Here is a 23,056-nt window from a genome sequence, read left to right as displayed (position 1 = left end):
CTTTCGCGGAGACATGATTCCTTGCAAAGGCAAGTGTTTTGGAGACGCAGCGGTTACCTGACTCCTCTTGAGTGCCACACAGGGGCTTATTTGACTTTCGAGTCACCGCGAATGCATGTCGGAGCGTTGATATTGGTACTACACGTGATGGACGCGCCACAATCGACGTCATGTTACGTTGTGGTTGGCGACGCGTTCCTCTCCCTTGGGCCCCTGTTGGATGATGGGTTATAAGAAAGAGACCTTTCCGTCCATTCGTCTCTCCATCCCTTCAGCTCCTACTCACTACCACAGCTCACCCGCATATTCATTCACGACTCATCAATACCATGTCTTACTGTACGTCTACCACACTCGACACCGCGATACGATGCTGACCTTCTCCACTCGCACAGCTGACAAGGACTCCTCCCGCGTCGCAGCCGGTCTCAAGGCCGCCATCCACAACCCCTCCGTCAGCGACGAGGCCAAGGACAACGCCGCAGCGCGCCTCGAGCGCATGGAAGGCCGCACTCACACTGGCACCCACACCGGCCAGTCCAACTCGCACGTCCTCGGCGGGTACAAGGCCACCTTGAGCAGTACGTTTCGCTTCGCTGTGAACCGTGAGACACGGGCGATGCTAACGAGTGGCACTTCTCAGACCCCAACACGTCCCCCGAAGCCAAGCGCCACGCCGAGGAGATTCTCGCGTCTGCGGGCATCGGCGAGCGCGCACACGATACCTCCGAGGACGAGCACGAGAAGCGCGTTCTCGCAGGGTACAAGGCCGCTCTTCACAGTACGTCTTTGCCTTTCGTCTTCCCAAAGTGGGCTAATAGCTCATTATGGTCGTATGTGCAGACGATTCCGTTTCTCCAGAGGCCAGGGCGCACGCTCGGGAGGTTCTCACTGCCTACGGTGTTGATGTCTAGAGTAGATCTGAAGATTGTTAAAGGACAATGTAGCATATTTACTGTACTTTTAGCTATTGTCACAACATAAGCTTGATGAATTCTACCTCTATATTCTAAACGCGTGTTCGACGTTGCAATCGTGAGGCGTACGCACTCGGTACGCAACTCGTCTAGCAGAAAGCAAACACTGAAAACTCGAGACTTGTATGGTGTCGGCTTGGATGAGAATTTCAGCTTCGCAGACAGAAAAACCAAGTTCGATTCAGGGTATTACAACGACAGAACGACACCAACATCCCCCAAGACAAGCTGAATCTACTCCGTCCCCCTCCCCAACTCCTCCAACCGTGCCAGAAGCGTATCCACCCGCCCATCCAGACCCTTCACATTGCCCGCGACCGTGGCCCGATTCGCATCTATACTGCCCTCGACGCTCTCCACCGCGCTCCTTAGCGCCTCAAGCGCCTCGCGCGTGCGCCGCTGCTCCTCCTCGAGCGACGACAGCGTCCCCTGGAACTCGGCCGCGCCCGCGTGCAGCGCCGAGAGCGTGCGGAGGCGCGTAAGGATGTGTGGGATGTGCGGTAATGCCGGGCCCAGGCGGGTTAGCAGGGGGAGGAGGGTGTCGTGCAGAGGCGTGCCGGGGACCGCGGCTGTTTGCGATTGGGAAGAGGATTGTTGGTTGCCGCTACCGGCGCTGCCGCCTTGCTGGCGCCGCTGGGTCTGCGCGGCGGAGACGCGCTCGAGCTCGGAGAGCAGGAGCTTGAGGCGGCGCGAGATGGAGTCGATGTGGCGCGGTTGGGTGAGCAATGTTAGTTGGGAGCTGAGCCGGTTGACGAGCGGGAGGAGGGGCGGGGTGAGCGGTGTAGACTACAGAAGCAGCGGATGAAATTCATTAGTGCAATAGGTCATTATGAAAGCGAAGAACGCACCTCGTCTAGCGTCGCGCTAGCAGAACCAACGAGCTTCTCTAGCTCCCCGACCCGCCTATCCATCTCAACCACACTTCTCACATCCGCTGGTCCATCCTTTCCTTTCTTACCTCCCCCACTTCCATCTGTCCTCGGCTCCTCCGCATCCCCGGCATCCACAAGCACCCCGTCCTCGCTCCCTCCCGTAGCACCAGCACCCACCGCACCCGCTGCATCCCCACCACCACTACCTCCACCTCCACCACCTGCACTACCCCCAGCTCCACCTCCACCTGCCCCACCATCCCCCGCAACAACATCCACAAGCCTCCCCCTCCCCTCCCTCCGGTTCCTCACCCCCGCCAACCGCGCACGCACATCCACAAGGCCCCTCACCATCTCGCCCACATCCACAGGCGGCCCACCCGCGCTCCCGCGCAGCGCCGGGTTCGTCGGGTCCCCGATCTCCGTCTCGAGCGAGGTGAGCTCAGCCTGGAGCGCACGCAGGCGCGCCGGCAGCGGCAGCCTGCGCGCACGGGCGAGCGGGTCCGCGCTGGGCGACTGCGAGCGCGATTGGGAGCGCGAGGAGGACGGCGAGGGCGGGTAGTTGTACAGCGTGCGTTCGCGGCCTGTCGGCGTTGCAGCATTATGTTATGTTATGTGCACGATACAGGAGGACAGATTGACGCACGTTTACGCTCGGCTTTCCTGAACATCTTGCTGGCTTCGTCGGCGGGTATCAGGTTGCTTCTGTCCAGCTCGTCTGGATTGGCAGCCTGCGCGCCACCCCGACCCCGTCCTCGTGCACCGAGCTCATCGTCGCTCGAGTCATCCTAGAGAGTTGTTGTATTGTCAGTGATGAGAGCGATCATCTCTTCGAAGTCGTGCGCACGTCGTGTTGTGAAGACGGGACTACATCCTCTGTCTCATAAACATCAGCCGCAGTGTCCTAAAGCCGTGGTAGATTGGTGTCAACCACTGTGTATCAAGATGAGGATCTGGGTCACGTACGATATCAGGAAGATGGGCGAACTTGGCTGCTGCACTCATCGAGATGACAAGTCGTGAAACCGAAACAAAATATGCGGAAGGGGGTTACGCGAAGGAAGTGGCCAAGTCACGGAAGTGTGAGTCCAGGTTATCGCGTGTCGCGTTGCCGCGCGACTGAGGAGCCTGACAGCAGTAGAGGAAAAGTGCAAAAAATGCGTCACCTGAGCGATTCGAACACTCGCGGGCAAAGCCCAACCGCTGTGCTGAAAATAGCAGGCGATCCCGTTAACCACTCCGGCAAAGTGACTGTTGAAACCTCCTTTCCCAACCTCGCATATATAGCCTTTTTGCTTCGTCAGAAATCCATCATTTAGCATGGCTTTCAAATTTCATCCTTGGCTTCAATCCTCGCAAGGAAGGCAGACTAGTGGCGGGGCGTACCGAGCGAACTTGTAGGGATTATGCTCATAGACCCGACGAACGTATTAATAATGAGGTAGGTAAACAATTTAGTGAAGTCACAAAGCCTTAAGGAAGCATGTCCATGACCGAAGCATGATCAAAGAAGCGTCATAGTCACGTCACTGCGCAGAACCAAGACATGAGGACAGACACAAACTTCCGAGAAATTAAGCTACACAAAAAGCAAAAGCGGAGAGCGAATAACTTCGGCAACATGGGTATAACACTGTCCATTGTGTCGACCCCAGAGCAACATCGGACAGCTTCACCGCGTCACCGCCTCGGGTACTCAGGCGGAGGCATCGAATGGTCCTCCGGCTGATCGATCCGTGCTGCAATCATCTCCAGAATCCGGTCGACCTCCTCGTTGTTGCCCGTCCCCCCGGGCTGCTGCACCTGCCCGTGCTGAACGTGTTCCTGCACCAACGAGCGCACGACGTCCCGCGAGTGTTGTTGTGGCGGATGCATGTACATCGAATGGATTTGCACGGGAGGCGATGAAGGCGTCGTTCCAGGTGGTGGTGGCAGGGGCCGCCCGCAAGTACCTGCACCTGCACCTCCTTGTCCATGCGCCGCATTCTGGCCCGGACCCGGCGTGATGGGCGATCCAAGAGCCGCGGAAGACGCTAACGAGCGCAAGCTCGGCGACAGCACCCTCGGGCTCTTCTCGTTGTTCCCAAGGCTTCTCGTCTCCTCGGACACGCCTGCCAATCCCTGCCCTCGCCACGACGCGTGCTCGCCCGTCGAGTTGAACCTAGACAACACCCCGCTCGACGCAATCGCCGTCCCCTCAGGCACACCGCTGCCCGCGTCTGACCCGAGATCGCTCATCGCAGCCACATACCCGAGCGACGGCGTCTCCGTCGCGCTCCGAGGCACCGAGCGCGCGGAGTCGTAGCCGCCACTGCTGCTCGCGGACAAGGATGAACCGTGCACATGACTGAACTTTCCACCTTCCCGTCTACCAGCGCCCGTGTCAGCAGAGATGAGTGGGGTGGCGCTGGGACTCGCCCCGCACCCGAGCCCTATGTTGCCCATGTCCATTTTCGTCGTACCCACCTCGGTCAGGAGTTCGATCCTGTTGGGGCGAGTTCGAGTGCGGCGTCTGCGCCACCAGACAAAGACGAAAATCGCAAGGCCAAGGGCCAAGGCGCCGACGACGGCACCTGCGACAACGCCCCCTACAGGCGATTTGTGGCTCGAGGTCGAGTTGTCTGAATTTGGGTTCGTGGAAGACGAGTTCGAGGATGGACTGCAAGAAAGCACACAGGTCCCGCTGTCAGTTACACATGCCTCGGCGGCCAAAACGATGGCAGAGCAACATGAAACGCACTCCTGATAACCATACACCGCCACATAATCAAACCCGAGCTTAAGTGGATCATCCGTCGCCTCGAAGCTCGTCTGCGTTAGGTTAAGCGTGTGCACCTTAGAGGCATCGAGCCCGCCCTGGTAGAACAGCGTCGTCTCGGGGACGAACCAGTACGTGCTCGAGTTCAGTGTCGGGGATTCGGTGCCGTCCAGTGTCTGTACGTACGAGTCAAATTCATCAGACTGAGCTTATTCCCATATCGCCATATCAGAATCAGGAGCGATGCGTGGGAGAGGTACGGGGCATAAAGCGCCAGAGACGCGAGCGAACATGCGCCCATGCGCGAGAGGGTGACATTGAAAGAGGGAAAGGAAGGCGCAACGAAAGGGAGACGTACGACAGTGTAGTTCATATTTCCCCAGTTCGTGATTCCCTGTACAGCAACAACCTCGCCCATGAACTCCATCCCGACGCTCGCGCCCGTCAACGCAGTGGAGTAGAACGTGCCGTTCTGGATGTGCTGATCTGTGCCCTTCGTCCAGCTGCCTTGGTACTGCATGAAAGACGTGTCTGCGCTGGAGAAGAACGATGGGGACGGAGAGGGTTGGCTGCTTGTCAAAGAACAGACAGTCAGCCGAGTCAACAATATGAAAAGACTACGAAGTGATGCGATGAAACTCACCCGCTGCCAACCGGGTTGGAAATAAGCGCGTACTGGAACCCCAGCATCTGGTTTGACAACGAAGGTTGAGCAATCAACGTCACGCTGTGCGTCCCAGCTGTAAGCCCCGTCTGCGAAAACAACGCGCTTCCATTGGCCGTGGTGTACGTCGAGGAGCTCCCATCAAGCGTAACTTCATACGAGCTGTTCGCACTACCGTGGAGCTCGATTCCAACGCCTACATAAAAAGCGTACAGCGAAGCCAGGTCAGCTCGAGAAACCCACGAGGCGTGAAAAGGACAAGTCCTGCATAGGCCGCTTACCATTAAACTGAAGTGATACGCTAGCCCCCGCGAGCGAGGTGAAATGCTGCGACGTTCCGGCACCAGCGCTCCCGCTCGGCGGGTACTTGCTGAATCCGCTCCCCGAGTACCAGAGGGACCAGCCGAGCGACGTGTTGACTCCGTCAGCTAAGCGAATAGCGCGTTTAGTCGTCAGCGAGACGGCCGATAGCTGAATGTAGAGCATGAGGGAACTCACCGTACGGGGAGTAAGTGTACACAGGGCTGGTGTCGTTGAGCATGAAGCTCCATGTCGACGATGACGACGACGACGAGGGAGAAGAGGAGGACATCACACTAACCTGCGATCAACACTTCAAAGGAAAATCAGCAAATAGGAAGGAATAATTGGAGAATTGAGGGGACAAAAGCTAAGGGAGGGAGGAAAAAGAGGACGTAAGGAGCGAACGAAGATGGGCAGGTGAATCAGGCCAGAGGCGAGGGTAAAGACAGTCGTTGATCGAGAAAGGGTGTACACTCGAACGAAAACGGCATGGTCTCTTCGAAAACGTCACGAAACAGCGCAGCGCAATGCACAGGCCTCAAATGGACCCCCTACTGCTGATCGGGCATCACGGTGGCGCACCAGCTGTATGTAACTACCTACATTTCCTGGAATAGCCGTATTGGGCGCCCGTTGCAGCACGGCACGCAGCCACCCGTGTGTGTCGGTCACACTTGGGCGCGCACCGAGGTGAAAGCCGAGTGCGAGAAGGGGGAGAAACCGAATCTCGCAGAATCGTGTTGCGCGGAGAAAGTTGAGCCCGGTTTCGCTCGAGAGAGGGGCCGGGGGAGAGGGTGGCAGCATATAGTGTGCGGGTGCTTCAAGTTTAAGTTTATCAAAGGATGGGTACGCGTACAAAACCTGCGTGTCCCTGAAGCCCGAAGAGGGATAATCAGCACGATGTGACCCGACCAGAATTCAGAAGCTGAGCCCGCGCCTGTACTCGCTCCCGTCGATAATAGAGTGTGGAAACCCAGCCGCCCAGGTGTCCACGATTCTTCTTAGATCTCTTCTCAAGGGAGTTCAGGGCTTGATCTTTGAGACCGTATGTAGAAGATGTCGAGATAGAAGATCAGAGGTTCCGATGGTGACAATGAACGGATCGTTGCAGACGCAGTTGATGGTTCCACGAGAAAAAGCAAGATCCGCCGCTGTTGCCATCACCTTGAATGTACGGAGGCATTGTGTTCATTGTCTTGGCTTGTCTTGAAAAAAGACGCGGCTTGGTCTCTCAGCCCGACAGCCCACAAAGTCGCATGTCTTGTCTGGATCACGAAGGCATAAGAGCGTCGGAAAGAATGAATTGGAAAGACTTGACATCTCCATTGTCGGGCTAACAATTCGGAGCGTGTGAACTTCTGCTATTTTCACCCCTGAGTGAATCTGTAACATGATGACCTCTGCGCAAACGCACAACATGGAGGATATTTATACAACGTACACTCTATCGCATGATAGCTTCGACGATCTCTACCTGTTCACCAATCAAATAGTATCTAATCGCAGAAAATCCTGATGATCTTCACTCGGACCGTCCACGCCACAGTTTGGTGAACGCCGAGTTGCTGCAGCGATCGATATCAAACCTAGCCATGGCTGGGATCGAGTTCGGACACGTCCTCGTCGAAGAAGATCGCTGTCTTGGGTATCCCGTCTGGCTTGACGACCCCTCGATACATCCCGCTAGAGTTGAGCGGGAGCGAGTCTGAAGTCACAAACGAATGAAAGGCATGAGCTACACGGCAGCGAGCTCATTCAAGCTGAAGAAAACGTACAGTTTCCTTCACGATCGAGAGCGATGACACCACCTATACCTCCCTGCGTGAACAGGTCACTGACGACGGTCTGGGAGGCCTGTTCTACAGACTCGTCGAGGTACTGCATGCGGCGCGCGATGGTGGACGCTGCTGCCTGACGGATGAAGTACTGTTCGCACATATCATCAGCTTAGAGTCCAACAACCGAAGAGAAAAGAATCCCTCTCACATCGCCATCGCCCGTCCCAGAAACACCGACGGCCTGCACCTTTGCTTTCCCCCGGAGCTTGTCCCACGTCTTCTTGAAGAAGCTCCCGTCGCGCTTCCACTCCTCGGCCCAGAATCCAGCCCCCATGATGGGCGTGTCGCCCACGCGCCCGACGAGCTTGTTCGTTCGCCCACCGGTGGACGTAACAGCGGCGATGCAACCGCGTTGGTCGAGCGCGACGGCGCCAACCGTACCGGTCGGCATGAGATCCAGCGGTGTCCAGTCTTCTTCTCCTTCCACGCCTTCCTTCTTCATGCCCTCAACCGAGCCGACGTCCGTCGTGGACTCCACGTCTATCTCAGAGTCAGGGGTACCAGGGTAGCGCACGGGCTCCTCTGGCAGCCCAAGCCCGCGCTGATGCTCGCGCCAGCGCGCCTCCGTCCAGAAATAAGATGGGTCGACGAGCTCGACACCCAGCTCCGCGCCGAGCTCCTCGGACGCGGCACCGGAGAGCATCGGGTGCGGCGCGAGGCCAGGCGCCAGGTAAATAGCACGAGTGAGCTGCGACGGATTGCGAGCGCGTGTGAGGAGCGTGAGCGATGTGCCACGTCGCGAAGCTGGCATTGCGGGGTGCGAGGCGGGGGACCTAGAGAGCATGAGGGAGGCTTCGAGCTCGTTCTAGCGATAAGACCACTTCTTTGTAAATACCAGCTCTCGGAAGGATGCTGGAGGAGCACGCTCACCTTACCAGCAACGTTGAACACCGCGCCCTTCCCTGCATTGAACAACGGACAGTCCTCCATGACGCTCACAGCAGCGACAGCAGCGTCCATCGCCTCCCCACCACTCTGCAGCACCTCGTGGCCCGCCTTGAGCGCCTCGCCGAGCATGACTCTGTATCTGCGCTGCTTCTCGGGCGTCGATCCGTCCCTGGACATCGTCCCGGCGCCGCCATGGATGACGAGAGTGAACTTGTCGGCCTGTGAGCCCTTCGTCTGAGTTGATTTGGTGGATGGCATGGTGAAGGACTGTGCAGCCGTTCCAGTCAGCTTGAAGGTCAGCTGCAGATGTCCTGCCAGTGGGGTATCAACCTGGGGAGATAAGATGTGAACATGGTCGGTTATTATGGAGACAGTTCCCTCGGTCCCGTCCGCCGTCCACATGCACCATGGTAACAGTGTGGGAACTTGCTTCGGCACTATCCGGTGTCTGGGCCGCGAGCTTGACATCGAACTCGTTGGACCTATTGCCTACCTCTGAATTTTATGTGTCAAGCCAAACACTCATTATGCAACGGACCAGCTTTTTGAGAAGTGCCAGCCTCCTAATTATACGGTGAAAATCACAATCAGTAGACACATACAAACAGGCAAACTAAGCAAGATAGAGTTAGGTCAAGCAGTCGAAATCTTGAACGAGGCGTAGTCCCCGCGACATCAAGCCCTATGAAAAATGACTCCGTCGCCACTCTTTGATACTCTTTCGTACTTATATCCCAACGAGTGGCAATATTCAAATTTCCCTTAAAGTAAGCCAATAGAGTACAAAGAGCAGCAATGATATTTCGAATCGAAACCGTAGCGACAAAATGGTAGTGAATGGATCTATTTACACTCTTTGACGATCGTTCCTACCTGTTGCCAAAGAGTACGAACGAGAGCCAACGAGAGCCAATGAGCAATGAAAATGAAAGGATAGCACCGAAAATCTCACCGAAACGAAATAGTACGAAAGGGTGGCAAATGATAGCAATCGGAGAGAACGAGTGAAAAAGAGCAAGGAAAGTCGAATGAAGCAGCGTCGAATGGAAAGGGATGGGATCACGTTGTGTTGCGCTTGCGTTTTCCGAGAGCGGCTTTCGTCCTTCGCGTCCTTGAACTGCTGCTCGTAAATCTGCCATACAGATGAGCATTGCACGCAAGAGGGGCACCAAGATGAACCTGTTATAGGTCCTCAGAGAGACTGCAAAAGTAACGACCAAGTACATGTCTTGTCGAGCGCCCAGGCTAAAATATATGCCTATAAACACCATTAGACATGCGAAGGGGAAAAGGAACCTGGAACTCACATAGTACATATCTCTGTTGGCATACTAATCCATCCAGTGCTTATCTTCCCGGTATCCTTAGGCCCTTCTTCTTCCGAGGCATCTCCTGAGACTGTGTCACGGACGTGCTGGCTGACGTGTTTTCGGGAGCTTACCTCAATCCCGAGTCGCTTTGCTACTCTTTCTCCCTCCATCCTGTTTTCCCCCGCCTCTATCGTCTGTTTGCTTCTCCAGATGAGACACGCTAGTAGGCTTGTCTACATCTGTGGCATAATGCTACTATTTCTATTTGCATACTTTATTAGCACAAGTAGTCGCAGGCGCACGGGAAATAAGTAGTACTCACATACCAGGGAAAAACCATGCTGTCCGTGACCAACGCAGAGGGAGAAAACATGCTGAAACAGAGGCGAGACGGCACCAGCGTTGGTGCTGGCTGGGCAAGGAGGATGTCGTCGAGGGGAGTGGGAGACGTTGGGGAGAAAGGTGCATTTCAACAAATCTGCTTTCCCCAACGCGCCTTATCACGAAGTCAGGAGCACGACTGGATTAGGCAAGTTCTTTCAGACCCCGCAGTGGCGCAGCCCCCATAGGATCTCATAAGGCAGCAGGCTGTTGTCTTCGGCTTTCACTGTTACTGCTGCAACCGGCTTGTTTTATTCGGAATTGACACTGAGATAATTAGAGCCACCTCAATCTCAGATAACCTAGTTAAAGCAAAGCTGGCATTGTATATAGCTCCCAGTGGATATAAGAAAAGACACCACCCTTTTACCAATCAGGATTAATGGTGCTACTGTGCCAAGTATACCGACATCGACGTCGCGACTCTTAATAGAATGGATTTGTGTTTGCACTGACACGATTTGGTTCAAGGGGATTCGAAACGGAGCCAGAATCAATATCATAAGCTAAGATTCAGATTGGAATCGAACACCAGGTTGACGATGTTTGGTATGGAATTCAAATTCCATTCTCGCATTTTGACAACTTCTGTACTATTTCAGGCTATTATCTAGGCCCAATGGAGTAGAATGAGTGCCAAAGAGAAGGAACCTACTACAATGAGTAGCGACGGAGTCATTTTTCATAGGGCATCAAGCCCGACTAGCGTTCTGTTCTCGCTCAACCTTAGCCTTTGCAGCCGCCTCCAGCTCGGCAAACGTCCCGCTCTTAAGGCACATCGTCCTAAAGATCCCGTTTTCCTTCTGTATCAAATTCAATGGCGTGTCGAACTCGGCGATCTCGCCATTATCGAGCACAACCAGCCGGTCATAGTCAATAATTGTACGCAGGCGGTGCGCCACTTCAATGATACGTCAGTACATGTTCTACACCTAGGATAGGTCCGAGTTCACGTACCAGTGAGCAGCAGCGAGTCCGTAAACTCCTCGCGGATCGTCGCTTGGATCTTCGCGTCCGTCTCAAAGTCGATGCTGCTCGTAGCTTCATCGAGTACGATGATCGAGCTCCTGCGCAGTAAGGCGCGCGCCATAGCGATTAGCTGCCGCTGGCCCTGTGAGAAGTTTGTTCCACCCGCTGAAACTTGGGTGTCCAGCGATATCTTCGTTTTGGTGTCTAGCTCGGTCGAAGACGTGGAGACGACGGTGGAAGCGGCGTAGTCTGGTGGAGCGCTCTGGGAAGTCGACGCGCGAGAGGGCATTTGGGATGTTCGTTGGGACTGGTAAGCGCTCTCTGAGATCATCCGGACGCGGTAGAGAACGTCGAGGCATTCAATGTCTTCGTGTTCATCTGCGGGCGGATTGTAAGGCCTGGTCAGGATAAGACTCTGATTTCACTCACTGAACGGGTCTAGATTCTCCCTAAGGGTCCCAGAAAAGAGGGCGGCATCCTGCAATATAAGGTTAGAAACGGACAGCCTATCGAAGGCGAACGGTATACCTGAGGGATGAACGTCTGTTTGAAAAAGGTTTGAGGTGAGAGTGGTATCTTGGGTTGAAAGACGGAAACGTACTATACGCGAACGGAGGTCATGAATACCAATCTTCGAAATATCGATGCCGTCTATGACGATACGCCCACTAGCAGGATCGACCTATCAAAGTGTTAATTCCTCATTAACGCCCATGTTGACAGCCACTCACGAAACGCAAGATACTCATGGCAAGTGTAGACTTTCCGCTACCTATTACCGCAAATTCAGCGCAAGTTAGACATCAAAGCCGAATATATTCACCAGTGCGCCCAAGCAGCCCGACTCGCTCCCTTGGTTTGAGAGAGAACGAAACTCCCCGCAGGACGGGTGGCAATTCAGGTGCATACTTGACGACAAGATCCTCCACCGAGATGAGATCTGTCGATCCGGTGTTCGAGGGCCAGTACGCCGGAGGACGGCTCGTCTCGACAACGGCAGGAGGCTCCTGGGGAAGGTCAAGATACTCGACGAGACGTTCCACAGAGCTACGTGCAATTGTTAAGCTAAGGCAACACCCAAAACATGTGCGCACGCTACTCACCTGAGGTCAAGCTCAAGATCAGCCCAGCACCGACACGCCGAAAAGACGCTATCCGTAAACGTCATTGCGCTCGTGATGCACACGCCGGCGATACCAGCGTCCACCCAGCCCGAGAGCGTGAAGAGCGTTGTTATCAGGACTGCCAGGGAGCCGAGATAGTCGAGGTAGAGCAGCAGCCAGCGATTCGACATCCAAAACATGTACCACAACTAGACCACGCAAGTAAGCCACCACAATACGGGGGCCAATGGGAAGGAGACGAACCTTAGTAGCGGCGTCGATCTTCACATGCAACCCATCCATAAACCGCCCCTCGACCGAAAACGCGCGCACCGTGACGATCCCCTCCAGCAGCTCCCCAAAGCCCGAGAAAATCGGACTCCACGAATTGTTCTCCATCCTCCTCAGGTCCCTCGCCGTGCTCACATATCCCATCGCAATCATATAATAAAAATACCCGAGCATCGCAGCAGGGACAAGGAAGATCGGGAAAAACACTGCAATGGTGATAATGGCCGCAACGAACGTCACGAGCCATATAGTCATCGAGGTGAGCGAGACGGCAACACTGTCGTCGATCTTCTCGAAGTCCTTGCCAAACCGGTTGAGCATTCGTCCTGTGGGCGTGACATCGTGCCAGCGCATCGTCGCGTGCACGACGCGCTCGAGCAGCTGCCGGAACAGGAGGCGCGAGGCGCGCCGGGCCCCGGTGAATTGCACCAGTATGGTGATGACCAAGGCGAGTGCTGAGGAGAGCCCGATGAGACCATAAACTCCGACGTAGAAGAGCGGGTGGATGTGTGCATCTGGAAGAACCTGTACTCCAACGGGAGAAGTTTGGGCATGAACATGATGGGGACTGTTCTGGCCAAGCTGGTGTGCGTAGAAAACGAGCTCGCTGTACGCAGCCTCGTTGTCAACCAGCGCCATGGATACATGGCCGTACGAAGCGGACTGGGACACATGGGTACCGTAGGCCGTACCCCACTCGCGGATCCACAACTTCTCCGCAACACTGATGGCCTGCCAAACGACGATCGAGGTGCACACTATGATCCAGGTCCAGTACGACGAAGCCTTCATGTAAACCTTGTATGTCGCCCGCTTGACGACGCCTTCCTCGCGATGCTCATCCTTGACGAGTTTCCTCGGTTTCCTACCGGAATCATTGGGGTCCTGCCCTACCTCAGTCGCAGCGTCTGCAGGTGACTCGGCAGGACCATCTGAAGCTACAAGATGACCTTCTTCCTTGAGCTCGACGGCGGAGTCTTTCGCGATCTCCTGTAGAACACCCTGTGCACGTAACTCCTTTGTAGTGCCCTGTGTGTCAATTCTACCGTTGAGCATGCGGATGAGGTAGTGGGTTCCTGGCAGGACAAGTTCGACATGATGTGTGACAAGGATCTGCCACAATGCCACGGTCAATGTTCATTACATACCCATATCAAACGTGACTTACAACAGTGCGATAAGCCAATAGCGGCCCACATAAGAGCCTCTCATACAGGAAACGTGCGGTGTGGCTATCCTGGTATCGGCAGAGTTAGCGAAGACAAAAAAAACAGGAGATGGGCCAAAGTTCTTACCACTGCACTCAGAGGGTCATCCAGGAGCACGTATTTTGTCCGTGCATACACCGCTCTTGCCAGGGCGACACTGTAGCCAGTCACATTATTCATCTCCAACGTCTTCCGCTCTGATCAGAGAACGAGCTGTCACTTACCGAGCCTTTTGCCCTCCACTCAAGCTCACACCCCTCGCCCCAATCTCCGTCGCATCCCCGTCCTCCAAAATATCCAAATCCGGCTTGAGCGCACAGCACTCGACGACGTCGTTGTACCGCTCCTCGTCGTAAGGGTACCCAAACAGAATGTTGTCCTTAATCGACTGGTGCCGGAGCCACGGCATCTGCGCAGCGTACGAGAACGAGTGCATGTACCCGTGCTCGTCAACGCGCCGGGTGTTCTTCGCCATGAGCAGTTTACCCTGGGTGAGCGTCATCTCGCCGAGGAGGGCCATCTACGCGTTCCCGTCATGGGGGTTGATTAGATAGAGTAAGAAGGGCATGGGATGAGAAAATACGAACAAGCAACGCCGTCTTCCCGCTCGCCGTCGGCCCAGTTATAACGCTCAGCTGGCCCTCGGGAAAGCGTACGCTGATATCTTGAAGCTCAAACCGGCGGTCCTCGACTCCGCTGGTACTCGCGCCCTTCGCCGACCCCGAGTCCGCGAGCGTCATCGACTCCGCATCGCTCGTAGATGGCTGACTAGACATAGTCGAGATTGTGTCCCTCGATACGTCCTTTCCGTGCTTCCTTTTCTTGCCATTCTTAGCATTCTTGCTGGTTGAGTCCTCCTCGGGCTTGTCGGGAACCGCATTCCACTTGAACGAGCCGTTCTCAATGGCGAGGCCCTCTATGACGCTCTCGGCGGCGAGAGACTCTTCTGTTTGCTTGAGAGAAGAGACCTGGGAAGATACCTCCTCTTCATTGAGGTACGTCTCTAGGCGGCGAATGGCGACGAGGGTCTGAGGGAGTGACATGAAGCGATTGCACACCGAATCGTAGTGGTATTACACTTACCTGTAGGAACTGAACGGCAAAGTTCGGCAGAGAGGTCATGGGAACACTGCGGGATATCGTGATGCATAGGTTATGCTGGAGATTTGGGAGCTTAAGGAGCCGCTCTTACCGAATCAGGCCGAACAACGCGATGGCCTGAGCGGAAATCAGAATTTGCGATCAATCGGCTTCAAAGCACAACGTACCGCGAACGCAGTTGAGACCGTCAACTCATTTCCCAGCGACACATACACCGTGAACGAAACGAACGAAACGAAAAACGGCGCACATAGCCAGACCATCGAGAAGATCGCCGAATTGAACTGCGCTGCAATGCGCCAACTCGTTAGTCACAGCCACCTCACCTCTTGTACTACACAATAAACAATCAGCCTGGCTGTCGGCTCACCTTTCACAATCCATCCGATCTCCTCTCCCCTCGCCTGCATCGTCTTGTCGATCCACCGTTCCTCCCACGCGAAGAACTTGATAAACTTTACGGCGCCAAGGAGCTCGTTGAGGATGCCCATGCGCCGGTCGCGCGACGCGGAGACGCCTTTCTGGATGCGCACGCGCCGCTTGGCAGCGAACGAACTCAGCGGCCAGATGAGGACAAGGACTAAGAAGCCAGCGAAGGTGGACCAGCCGAGAACGCTGAGAGCGGGTCGAGAATGTCAGACGAGGAATGGGAATAGAGACAAAGGGGGTACGTACTTGTACAAGAAGATGCTCGCGATGGCGATCTCGATGGGCGCTGTTGAAAAGGATAGCGTCAGAGTAGCGTGGCTATGGAAGCACGAGGGAACATACCTCCGTAGAACATGCACAATAAAGACACCATCATTGAAACCTACACCGACGATAAATAGCCCATCCAATTGACGACCTCAAAGGAGAATGTTGATCTCACCTTATTCGCATCAACAGCCATAAGATTCACAATCTTGCCCACGTCTGCCCCCGCCGTCGGCTCATCCCCATCCTTTTCCGCTCCCTTCTTGCTTCCGTCCGCGCTATCCTTTTGCAGCTTTGACTTGTCGACAATACCAGAATAATCCGCGCGCTTGAGCGCCTTGTTATATACGGCGGCCATGAGCTCCACGCGGATGCGCGTCGCGGCACGTAGGCTGACCCGAAGGTGTTGTGCTTCAGCCTGGCCCTGTAGGACATGGACACATGAGGATGTGAAGGCATGTGATGAAGTGTGAAGATGCATACCTTCAAAAGTGTGCATGTGAACGCCAGAAGAGCGTAGACGAACGCCCGGGCGCGGTTTTCCGGGGTCGGGTCTGCTACGGCGTCTAGGATTCGCCTCAGTAATGTGAAGTCAGCCAAGCGACCGATGATGATATGAGAGAGATAGGTTACGCACTTGAGGAAAAACGGAGACGCGTACTTGAGGGTGATCTTGATGGTTGCTCCTATGAAGTCAATGCTAGGGTATGTATATCAGCTGGGCCCCTATGGATACTGCACGGCAACATACATGATATCCAACGAGTTCGCTTGCCAGAGATGGCGAAGCAAAGACTTTTGGCTAACAGCAGCAGCCGAGCGTCAAATTGAATCACACACGACTAACTCAAGCCTTACGAAAGATCGTCAAAGCGGGAAAAGACTGGGCGTGACTGTACTGTCGGGCTGAGGTCCCAGACATCATCTTCATACAACGTTGATTTAGACCCCTGCAGCCAAACACCATGTTAGATTCGGCTGGAATGGCAAATACGGCGCAACTCGGACCTTTCTTATCAACTGGAACACCCACGAGAAGCTTATTCTACCAAGAAGAGTGATGTAGTCCTCCGTGGACACCTTCGACCCCTGACCAAACTTTAGCATGAAAGTGCACTAGCGCTATCAAAGTACTCACCAAGTCTTCTGGCTTGACCGCTGCCCTCGGTATCCCCATCGGCATCGTCACCACAGTTAACAGCAGCAACAGTACCACTATCACGTTGGCAACCATAACCGCAAGTCCGCAAGGCAAAGGCAACGGGACATGGCGTATCTTGTGTTCGTAGACAGTGCCACCGAGAAGGATGATACCACCCGCGAATTGCACGAGGTAAAGTATGAAGAGGTCGTAGTGCACTGTTGCGCAAGGACGCGCCACGGGCACGACAGCCGCATACACCCATGAAGATGCAAGGAGGACGATCAAGACGTTGGTGTAAACGTCGTCGCGCGAAGGGCCGGTGGGGATTATAAGTATGGATGCGATGGCAAGCCATGCCAGAGCTTCGAGGGTAGCAAACAGGGAAAGAACCAGTGTGCGCCAAAGGGAAGCCCCTGAAGGAGTCGTCACGCCAACTGCATCTGAGTTGGTGTTGCTTGCTTGAGCCTGAGGTGCGGATGAGGTCCCTGCGGCGAGAGCCTCAGCCTCGGGAAGGGTGATGAAACGTGCAAATGGATTGGAGGTGCTATATGCGTACTCCTTGGCGAAGGCGGGGAGAGGGATGAATGTTAAGCAGAGGAGAGCAGCGACGATAGCAGGGAAGAGAGCAGCCCATGTCAAGCGTACGCAGGACTCAGAGAAGTCGAGCGGTGCGCTCCCGTTGCACAGAGGCATCTACGCAGGTGTTTGGCCTAAGTCAAGGAAGATAGATAGTGGCGCACACCAACGCACGGCCTCTAGTACCCGTTGGGGAAGATGATGGTAATAGTGAGGCTCCCAAAATACGGCTTGGTTACGGCTGGGTGTCACACGATGGGGGCGCGATAACGCAATGTCACCGGGAAATGATGAATGTCTGTCCACTTGTGCCCGAGGACGGGCAAGAGGGGAGGCATAAGTTGAGCGAAGTCATGAGTGCAGGACACCTTATGCATATATGCATGATAGTAAGGTGAAAGTAATATTAAGCAAACACCGCCGACTTCGGGACCGGAAGTCGGCTCGGAGTTTCACTCCGAAGCTTTCTCCGTCTCGGGTCTCTACCTCAAGCTCTGCCTCGAGACCTCATCAATGCTCTCAAAGCAATCTCAAAGTTCCTACCCAGCTCAAGATGTCTTTGACAATTGATGAACTCTCATTTGACGTCCTCCATAAGACAAGTGCGTAACATGCATGCCTTGCGCGATGTTTTGACACGAGGAACTGATCATGCATCGAATTACAAAACACAAAGGAAACGTGAGCACAGCACACCCATTGCCAGGAAACAAAGTATACGAGACGAAATGATACAGTACATCAATGATCCTAGAGAAAACCAACACAGGCTCTTCGGTCGTTGTCACCGCGTCCTATACTCTGGCGGTGGCATCGAGTGATGCGTAGGCTGATCGATCCGCGACGCAACCATCTCCACAATCCGGTCGATCTCGTTGTTAGAAAGCTGCATCCCAGATTCGCTCGTTTGCTCAGCCTCCTGCACTACCGCCCGCGCGAGCTCCTGCGCCGGGGACTGCTGTGGGTTCCCCATCGAAGGCGGAGGAGACGGTGTTGCTCCGGGCGCGGGTGGTACTGACAGCGCCCGCCGTCCCGCTGAGGCGAGTTGCGCGTCGGGAGAGTCTCGAGCTTGAGACCTCGCGATAAGAGATGGGGAGCTTGGCGAGCCGGACATCGGTGGTTTCTAGGTTGACTGCGCCTCGGCTTCTGGGGGCAGCATATCAGAGCGGGGTTCTACACCGCTCGAAGCGATCGCAGTGCCCTCGGGCGGCCCGGCGCGCTCGAAGCCGAACTCGCTCATCGCAGCGGCATATCTGGCAGATGGCGTTACGGAGTCCATGCGGGCAAGGTCACCTCTGCCCTCTGGTGACGCTGCAGGCGACCAGTTACCGTTCAACTTTGCTTTCTCGCTGCGTCTACCGGGTGCGATGACGAGTAGCGGGGGATCGTCATCGCGCGCTTCTTCCATGTCCATGGCGACTTCGGTTTTAGATCGCGGTCTCACTTTGACTGGCCGACGCCGCCGCCACCAGATAAAGGTGACGATACCAACAACCGCTGCGAGAGCTCCTACGATTGCTCCCGCAATAGGGCCGGCCAGATTCATGCCGGACGACGAGCCGCCGCTATTCGCTGATGGATTCGAATCAGGCGGTCTGGCAGTTCCGACATGGCTTCTTGAGCCAAGCAAAGAAAGATGCGTGGAGGACTCACGCTTGGTATCCATAAACCGTGATATAATCAAACGCCAGCAAGTACTGATTGCTCGACGTCTCAGCGGACGTCTGCGTCATGTTCAACGTGTGCACCATGGTCGGATCCAGGCCGCTCTGGAAGAACATTGTCGTCTCAGGGACAAAAGAATAGCTGCTCTGGTTCATTGTTGGCGTCTCATTTCCATCGAGCGTCTATGCGCTCGAACCTGGGGGTTATAATCGAACGCTAGGGACAGGGAAGAAGCGACGTACCACTGTATAGTTCATGCATATGTAGTTTGTGACCCCAACGACCTCGACGGCTTCTCCCATGAATTGCATGCCAACGCTCGCGCCTGTGGACGAGGTTGAATGGTACGTCCCGCCGTTCGGTATCGCCTGGTCGTTGCTGGTTTTCCAGCTTCCCTGGTATGTCAAAACGTCCGTATCTGTATTGGCAAAGGTGGGGACGTTTGACTACATACGGAAGGAATGCTACTGGATCAACAATGTAAATAGCGAAGGACGAAGCCTGCTTACCCATTACTCGATGGAATGACCATCGTCGCGTATTGAAGACCAAGCATCTCATTCGCACCGGCTGGGAAAGCGGTTAAGGTGACACTGTGAGATCCAGGGGCTAACAGCTGCGAAAACAAGCTGCTTCCACTAGCTGCCCCAGTGCTTTGACTGCCATCGAGGGTCACTTGGTACGAGCTGTTCGTAGTTCCATAAAGCTCGATCCCAGCGCCTGGTAACCCATTCATCATGACCCTCGACCAACAGAATAAACCAAAGTCTTAGAGCTTACCGTAGAACTGCAGCGTGACGCTCGCCCCCGACAGCGACGTGAAGTGCGTAGTCGACCCACGACCGGTATGGGAGACCTGTGTCCCATTAAACCCGCTGCTCGAATACCAGATCTGCCAGCCATTTGCGACCTGCCCGTCGGCTACACCACCCGCATCTTGGTCAGAAGTGCGTGGAACAGTGATAGCAAGAAGCGCTCACAATACGGCGAGTACGTGAAGACGGGACTCGTATCATTGAGCGTGAAGTTCCATGTCGAGGACATTGGCAGGCAACACGACGCGGAGGCACCGCGGGCAGAGTATGTCGCAATGTATGTCAAGGGGAAGTCACGAAAAGCCCGCCTTGACGAACAGCTGTTTCAAGTCGTGATCAGCGCACAACTGTTGGGCGTAGGGCGGTTCTCAAGGCAGTGCGGATACGTAATGTCTGGATCTCTCTGAGCACATGTGCCTTCCCGTGAGTGGCTGTATCGCTCATAGATGGGACAATATACACTCACTAGGATATGTTCTGCCCTTTGCGAGAAGCCGTGAAGCACACCAGAGAAGTGAGAAGCTCCAGAAGGACGGAGAAGGAACCGACGAGTGATGGCGCGGGCATACTAGCGCATGCACGATATCTCAACTTGAATGGGCAGGAGCAATGGCCCCGGGCCACAGATGGAAATTCAGCGCGAATGTCAGCTGAGCGCATTTTCGGAGGATATAAGGCACTCGTTTTCTGTGGCGGAGGCTTGGCGGTTAGCGGAGGCAAAGCGTGCGTGCATGTTCTAGTACAAATCAGATGCCTGGATGACAATGAACATATTTACAGTTTGCATTTTCAAAGCCTCCGAGATAACAATGGCGTCCCCAGGAGTAAGCAGGAGTAAGCGCCACGTCAGAGTTGCCGTTGAGAGACCTTTTCCAAATGAGAGGATGCTGTACTAGACAGTGAGGCGGTGGTCTCAACGTCACTCTGAGGGAAGTTTTCAAGTTATAAATCGACGTCCACGCGATGGCGTGTCAAGGCCGATTCTGTGCGGACAGTCGGACTTGGAAATGGCTTCGGAAAAGACCGAAAGTTTGGCTGGTGTTTCCGCTTCATCAGTGTTCGAAGCACATCGTTCTCAAGCTCCAGAACGAGGAAGATGCATGGGTTGGAACCCTCAAAATCATTTACAATGAGGAGACACAGAGCGCGTCAGCGATCAGGGCGTCTGATATTAGCGCCTGCGTCGATGTCCATGAATTAGAACCATCTGAAAGGGAAGCTACAGTTTTTCGAGATTGACGCTGGTTCTGGGATACTCATTTACACCTATTGATTTGTGATATAGTACGCAGGGACCTGTATCCCATAAATTGTTGATTATACACTCTACGTAAATATCTCCCTTTACCCCAGATTTGTACGTCTCATTATGTATGGCTTTACATTACTCAGACCTCAAATTCTAGCTGCTCACCTATCGCGTCACCCCCGCAGCTGCGATATCAGCGTCGTCAAGATAAATATCATTTGACCAGCTTGCAAACTTGTCAGCCACCTGTATAAAGTTCAGCCCTTTCTTTCTCGCGGCGGAGACTGCAACGTGATGTAGCGGCAGGCGGAACGGAGGATCATCCATGCATGTGAGCCTGTAGATCGCTTGTGCAAGCTTATTCGAGTCGCCGTCCGAGAACTGATCAGCCCCTGGGTAGATGCTGCGATACTTGCGTGAAGGCAAGGAGGGGTCGCTGTAAGCGGGGTGGACCGGTTCAATGATGTTTCTAGGTACGCAGCCGGTGCGGAAGAGTGCTGGTTCTATGATTGACATCTGTGAGAGTGGATATAGCGGTCAGTTGAAGATAGATTATGATTAAGAACGAAGTGCTGGACCTTGATACCCCAAGTTGGATCCAGCTCGGCTTTATATCCTTCTGTTAAGGTCTCCAACGCTGAAACAGTCACGTTAGATCTCCCTCGTCCTGGATCAGTATGACCAAGAGCTTACCACTTTTACTACCAAAAGAAAGCACGATTAGACAGAGATCAAGATCAAGATTTGAAGTACACGTACGCTGCAGCATAATGCGCCACCCCGGGAACGACCTCCAACGCGGTCCTAGAAGACATCTGCACCAAGTGGCCGCCACGCGGTTGGTTTGCGTCCCTGAACACACGAACCGCCTCCTTCGTCACGTTCGCAGCGCCCCAGAAAAGAACCTCAAATAGACGTCGTGCGCTGCTCTCGCTCATTCCTTCGGCTTCTGAAACTGTACAGTGACCTGCGTTGTTGAACACCACGTCCACGCGTCCAAACTTCGCACAAGCCTCATCGAACACGGATGTTATCTTTTGAGAGTTTGTCACATCAAGGCGGGAGACGAGGAGTTGCGAGGCCGGGTACTTCGCCGAGAGTTCTGATAAGACTTTTGGCGAACGCATTGTTGCGACGACTTTGTCGCCTTTCCGTAGAGCTAGCTCTGTAACGGAGCGCCCAAAGCCGGTGGAGGCGCCGGTGACTGTAAACGTCGATCAGCACTAAAAGAGATCGAAATGCAGGTAGTACTCACTAAACCATACTTTTGAGAACATTATGGTATGAGGTCGTCGTATTCTAGGATGCTAACTTGTCTGGTCTGGTGAGCGAGCATAAGACGGTTTATATGCCTCCCAGAGCAAACACAGCAAAATTTCAGAATGGATAATCTGGAAGGTGTCAAGCCGTCCAAACGAATACGTGAGAAATGGATGGAGAATATGCTATCCATAGCATGGCAACTTCACGTTCCTCGTGAAGTATCGCGATTCTATCAGCAATGATACAGCCAACGCTGCCGGAACGTCAAGGGGTCCGATCATTAAAAGGCACAGTATTCAACGAGCTGATGGTATTACTCTGGCCTTGGAGGATCCTAGCTTGAGTTAGAGATGTATTGTAGGAAAATGGCTCACATCACAAGGCGTGGAATGATATCAAGACGCCCACAATCAGCCTCCGACTTGCTGTGGTCGCTCGTGGCTTCATTGATGTCCAACGAGAGTGATTAGTGCCCTTTGATCGGATCCTCGACGTCGACGAGCAACAGAGACTGTCCAATGGTGTGGCAAACGGAACGATGTTGACCGGGCTGTGGGCTTTGAGATCACCGGAACCCGAAACGAACGGAGCTAAAAGCCAGAACGGATCACATAACTCCGCTCGGGTAATGCCGGGACGGCCACTCTAGATCTGTCTCCTCTTGGTCGCATTTTCGTTTCTTGGTTCGACCGTTCGATGGATCCTGCGGAAAGATCGTTGAAGTTTCCTACGAGGACATATGCCTCTGAAATCCGAGCAATGGTGCGTACCACGTAGCCCGACCGGAGCGTCACCTCGTTCAACCTCTACGAAAAGCTGACGCATACAGACAGACGTGCTTTCTCGGACCCTGGAACACACCTAAGTCCGACTTTCTCGATTTACTTGAATTGGTAAGGAACGCACAAACGGGCCTCACCTGTATCTGGCACGATCTCGACAATCTCACGGCTTCGCCTATGATACCCTCGTTGGTCTGCGGAAA

The 23,056-nt window shown here is 54.4% G+C and overlaps 8 protein-coding genes and 1 non-coding gene across 9 annotated transcripts; 1 reads left to right on the top strand and 8 right to left on the bottom strand.

Annotated features, from left to right (window-relative positions):
• Positions 1–329: 329 nt before the first annotated feature.
• CONPUDRAFT_71432 (uncharacterized protein) lies at positions 330–914 on the top strand (the record flags this gene model as incomplete). The annotated part of the gene is made up of 4 exons (XM_007768236.1): positions 330–339; positions 396–581; positions 644–781; positions 844–914. 4 exons carry the CDS (start codon positions 330–332, stop codon positions 912–914), a joined length of 405 nt encoding a protein of 134 aa, XP_007766426.1.
• A 226-nt stretch (positions 915–1,140) lies between these two features.
• On the bottom strand, positions 1,141–3,018 carry CONPUDRAFT_120792 (uncharacterized protein). Its single transcript, XM_007768497.1, has 5 exons — positions 2,816–3,018; positions 2,697–2,753; positions 2,496–2,637; positions 1,826–2,433; positions 1,141–1,763 (listed from the first exon to the last, which is right to left on the bottom strand). The coding sequence occupies exons 1-5, from the start codon at positions 2,852–2,854 to the stop codon at positions 1,212–1,214; spliced, it is 1,398 nt and encodes a 465-aa protein (XP_007766687.1). The 5' UTR covers positions 2,855–3,018; the 3' UTR covers positions 1,141–1,211.
• On the bottom strand, positions 3,010–3,101 carry CONPUDRAFT_t37. The gene has a single exon. It is a non-coding gene; the product is annotated as a tRNA-Ser (tRNA).
• A 198-nt stretch (positions 3,102–3,299) lies between these two features.
• Positions 3,300–5,794, bottom strand: CONPUDRAFT_80941 (uncharacterized protein). Its single transcript, XM_007768309.1, has 6 exons — positions 5,770–5,794; positions 5,553–5,699; positions 5,251–5,467; positions 4,966–5,176; positions 4,590–4,783; positions 3,300–4,508 (listed from the first exon to the last, which is right to left on the bottom strand). The coding sequence occupies exons 4-6, from the start codon at positions 4,978–4,980 to the stop codon at positions 3,530–3,532; spliced, it is 1,188 nt and encodes a 395-aa protein (XP_007766499.1). The 5' UTR covers positions 4,981–5,176; positions 5,251–5,467; positions 5,553–5,699; positions 5,770–5,794; the 3' UTR covers positions 3,300–3,529.
• Positions 5,795–6,886: 1,092 nt separating this feature from the next.
• CONPUDRAFT_100991 (asparaginase) lies at positions 6,887–8,618 on the bottom strand. Its single transcript, XM_007768496.1, has 4 exons — positions 8,283–8,618; positions 7,561–8,217; positions 7,350–7,500; positions 6,887–7,279 (listed from the first exon to the last, which is right to left on the bottom strand). Exons 1-4 carry the CDS (start codon positions 8,556–8,558, stop codon positions 7,161–7,163), a joined length of 1,203 nt encoding a protein of 400 aa, XP_007766686.1. The 5' UTR covers positions 8,559–8,618; the 3' UTR covers positions 6,887–7,160.
• A 426-nt stretch (positions 8,619–9,044) lies between these two features.
• On the bottom strand, positions 9,045–10,046 carry CONPUDRAFT_80939 (uncharacterized protein). Its single transcript, XM_007768308.1, has 5 exons — positions 9,933–10,046; positions 9,608–9,872; positions 9,483–9,558; positions 9,253–9,435; positions 9,045–9,173 (listed from the first exon to the last, which is right to left on the bottom strand). The coding sequence occupies exons 2-3, from the start codon at positions 9,778–9,780 to the stop codon at positions 9,546–9,548; spliced, it is 186 nt and encodes a 61-aa protein (XP_007766498.1). The 5' UTR covers positions 9,781–9,872; positions 9,933–10,046; the 3' UTR covers positions 9,045–9,173; positions 9,253–9,435; positions 9,483–9,545.
• A 637-nt stretch (positions 10,047–10,683) lies between these two features.
• Positions 10,684–17,196, bottom strand: CONPUDRAFT_51642 (multidrug resistance-associated ABC transporter; the record flags this gene model as incomplete). Its single annotated transcript, XM_007768103.1, has 26 exons — positions 10,684–10,892; positions 10,949–11,338; positions 11,390–11,438; positions 11,489–11,503; positions 11,562–11,642; positions 11,692–11,732; positions 11,784–12,007; positions 12,064–12,272; positions 12,328–13,467; positions 13,523–13,591; positions 13,650–13,719; positions 13,787–14,082; positions 14,150–14,590; positions 14,646–14,691; positions 14,755–14,780; positions 14,831–14,952; positions 15,034–15,278; positions 15,339–15,378; positions 15,435–15,474; positions 15,535–15,783; positions 15,843–15,936; positions 15,997–16,059; positions 16,111–16,161; positions 16,218–16,309; positions 16,368–16,448; positions 16,498–17,196. 26 exons carry the CDS (start codon positions 17,194–17,196, stop codon positions 10,684–10,686), a joined length of 5,082 nt encoding a protein of 1,693 aa, XP_007766293.1.
• Positions 17,197–17,722: 526 nt separating this feature from the next.
• CONPUDRAFT_80936 (uncharacterized protein) lies at positions 17,723–19,603 on the bottom strand. The gene is made up of 4 exons (XM_007768307.1): positions 19,525–19,603; positions 19,254–19,464; positions 18,987–19,190; positions 17,723–18,933 (listed from the first exon to the last, which is right to left on the bottom strand). Exon 4 carries the CDS (start codon positions 18,623–18,625, stop codon positions 18,203–18,205), a length of 423 nt encoding a protein of 140 aa, XP_007766497.1. The 5' UTR covers positions 18,626–18,933; positions 18,987–19,190; positions 19,254–19,464; positions 19,525–19,603; the 3' UTR covers positions 17,723–18,202.
• A 1,370-nt stretch (positions 19,604–20,973) lies between these two features.
• Positions 20,974–22,085, bottom strand: CONPUDRAFT_151752 (NAD(P)-binding protein; the record flags this gene model as incomplete). Its single annotated transcript, XM_007768495.1, has 5 exons — positions 20,974–21,324; positions 21,387–21,445; positions 21,502–21,509; positions 21,568–22,012; positions 22,064–22,085. The coding sequence occupies 5 exons, from the start codon at positions 22,083–22,085 to the stop codon at positions 20,974–20,976; spliced, it is 885 nt and encodes a 294-aa protein (XP_007766685.1).
• Positions 22,086–23,056: the final 971 nt, after the last annotated feature.

This window comes from Coniophora puteana (genome assembly GCF_000271625.1).
Source record: "Coniophora puteana RWD-64-598 SS2 unplaced genomic scaffold CONPUscaffold_4, whole genome shotgun sequence".
NCBI classification, from domain to species: domain Eukaryota; kingdom Fungi; phylum Basidiomycota; class Agaricomycetes; order Boletales; family Coniophoraceae; genus Coniophora; species Coniophora puteana.
This window is presented reverse-complemented; position numbering and strand designations above follow the sequence as displayed.

Coding starts and splice junctions, on each gene's coding strand:
- CONPUDRAFT_80941 (XM_007768309.1), bottom strand. Junction 4,509..4,589: donor GCGGTGTATGGTTATCAGGA/GTGCGTTTCATG, acceptor GCTTTCTTGCAG/TCCATCCTCGAACTCGTCTT.
- CONPUDRAFT_120792 (XM_007768497.1), bottom strand. CDS start 2,854: ATGAGTGCAGCAGCCAAGTTCGCCCATCTTCCTGATATC. Junction 2,434..2,495: donor CAGGAAAGCCGAGCGTAAAC/GTGCGTCAATCT, acceptor CAACGCCGACAG/GCCGCGAACGCACGCTGTAC. Junction 1,764..1,825: donor CTAGCGCGACGCTAGACGAG/GTGCGTTCTTCG, acceptor CTGCTTCTGTAG/TCTACACCGCTCACCCCGCC.
- CONPUDRAFT_80939 (XM_007768308.1), bottom strand. CDS start 9,780: ATGGAGGGAGAAAGAGTAGCAAAGCGACTCGGGATTGAGGTAAGCTCC.
- CONPUDRAFT_100991 (XM_007768496.1), bottom strand. CDS start 8,558: ATGCCATCCACCAAATCAACTCAGACGAAGGGCTCACAGGCCGACAAG. Junction 7,501..7,560: donor CTGGGACGGGCGATGGCGAT/GTGAGAGGGATT, acceptor ATGTGCGAACAG/TACTTCATCCGTCAGGCAGC. Junction 7,280..7,349: donor TCTCGATCGTGAAGGAAACT/GTACGTTTTCTT, acceptor TTGTGACTTCAG/ACTCGCTCCCGCTCAACTCT.
- CONPUDRAFT_80936 (XM_007768307.1), bottom strand. CDS start 18,625: ATGAATCTGGCCGGCCCTATTGCGGGAGCAATCGTAGGAGCTCTCGCA.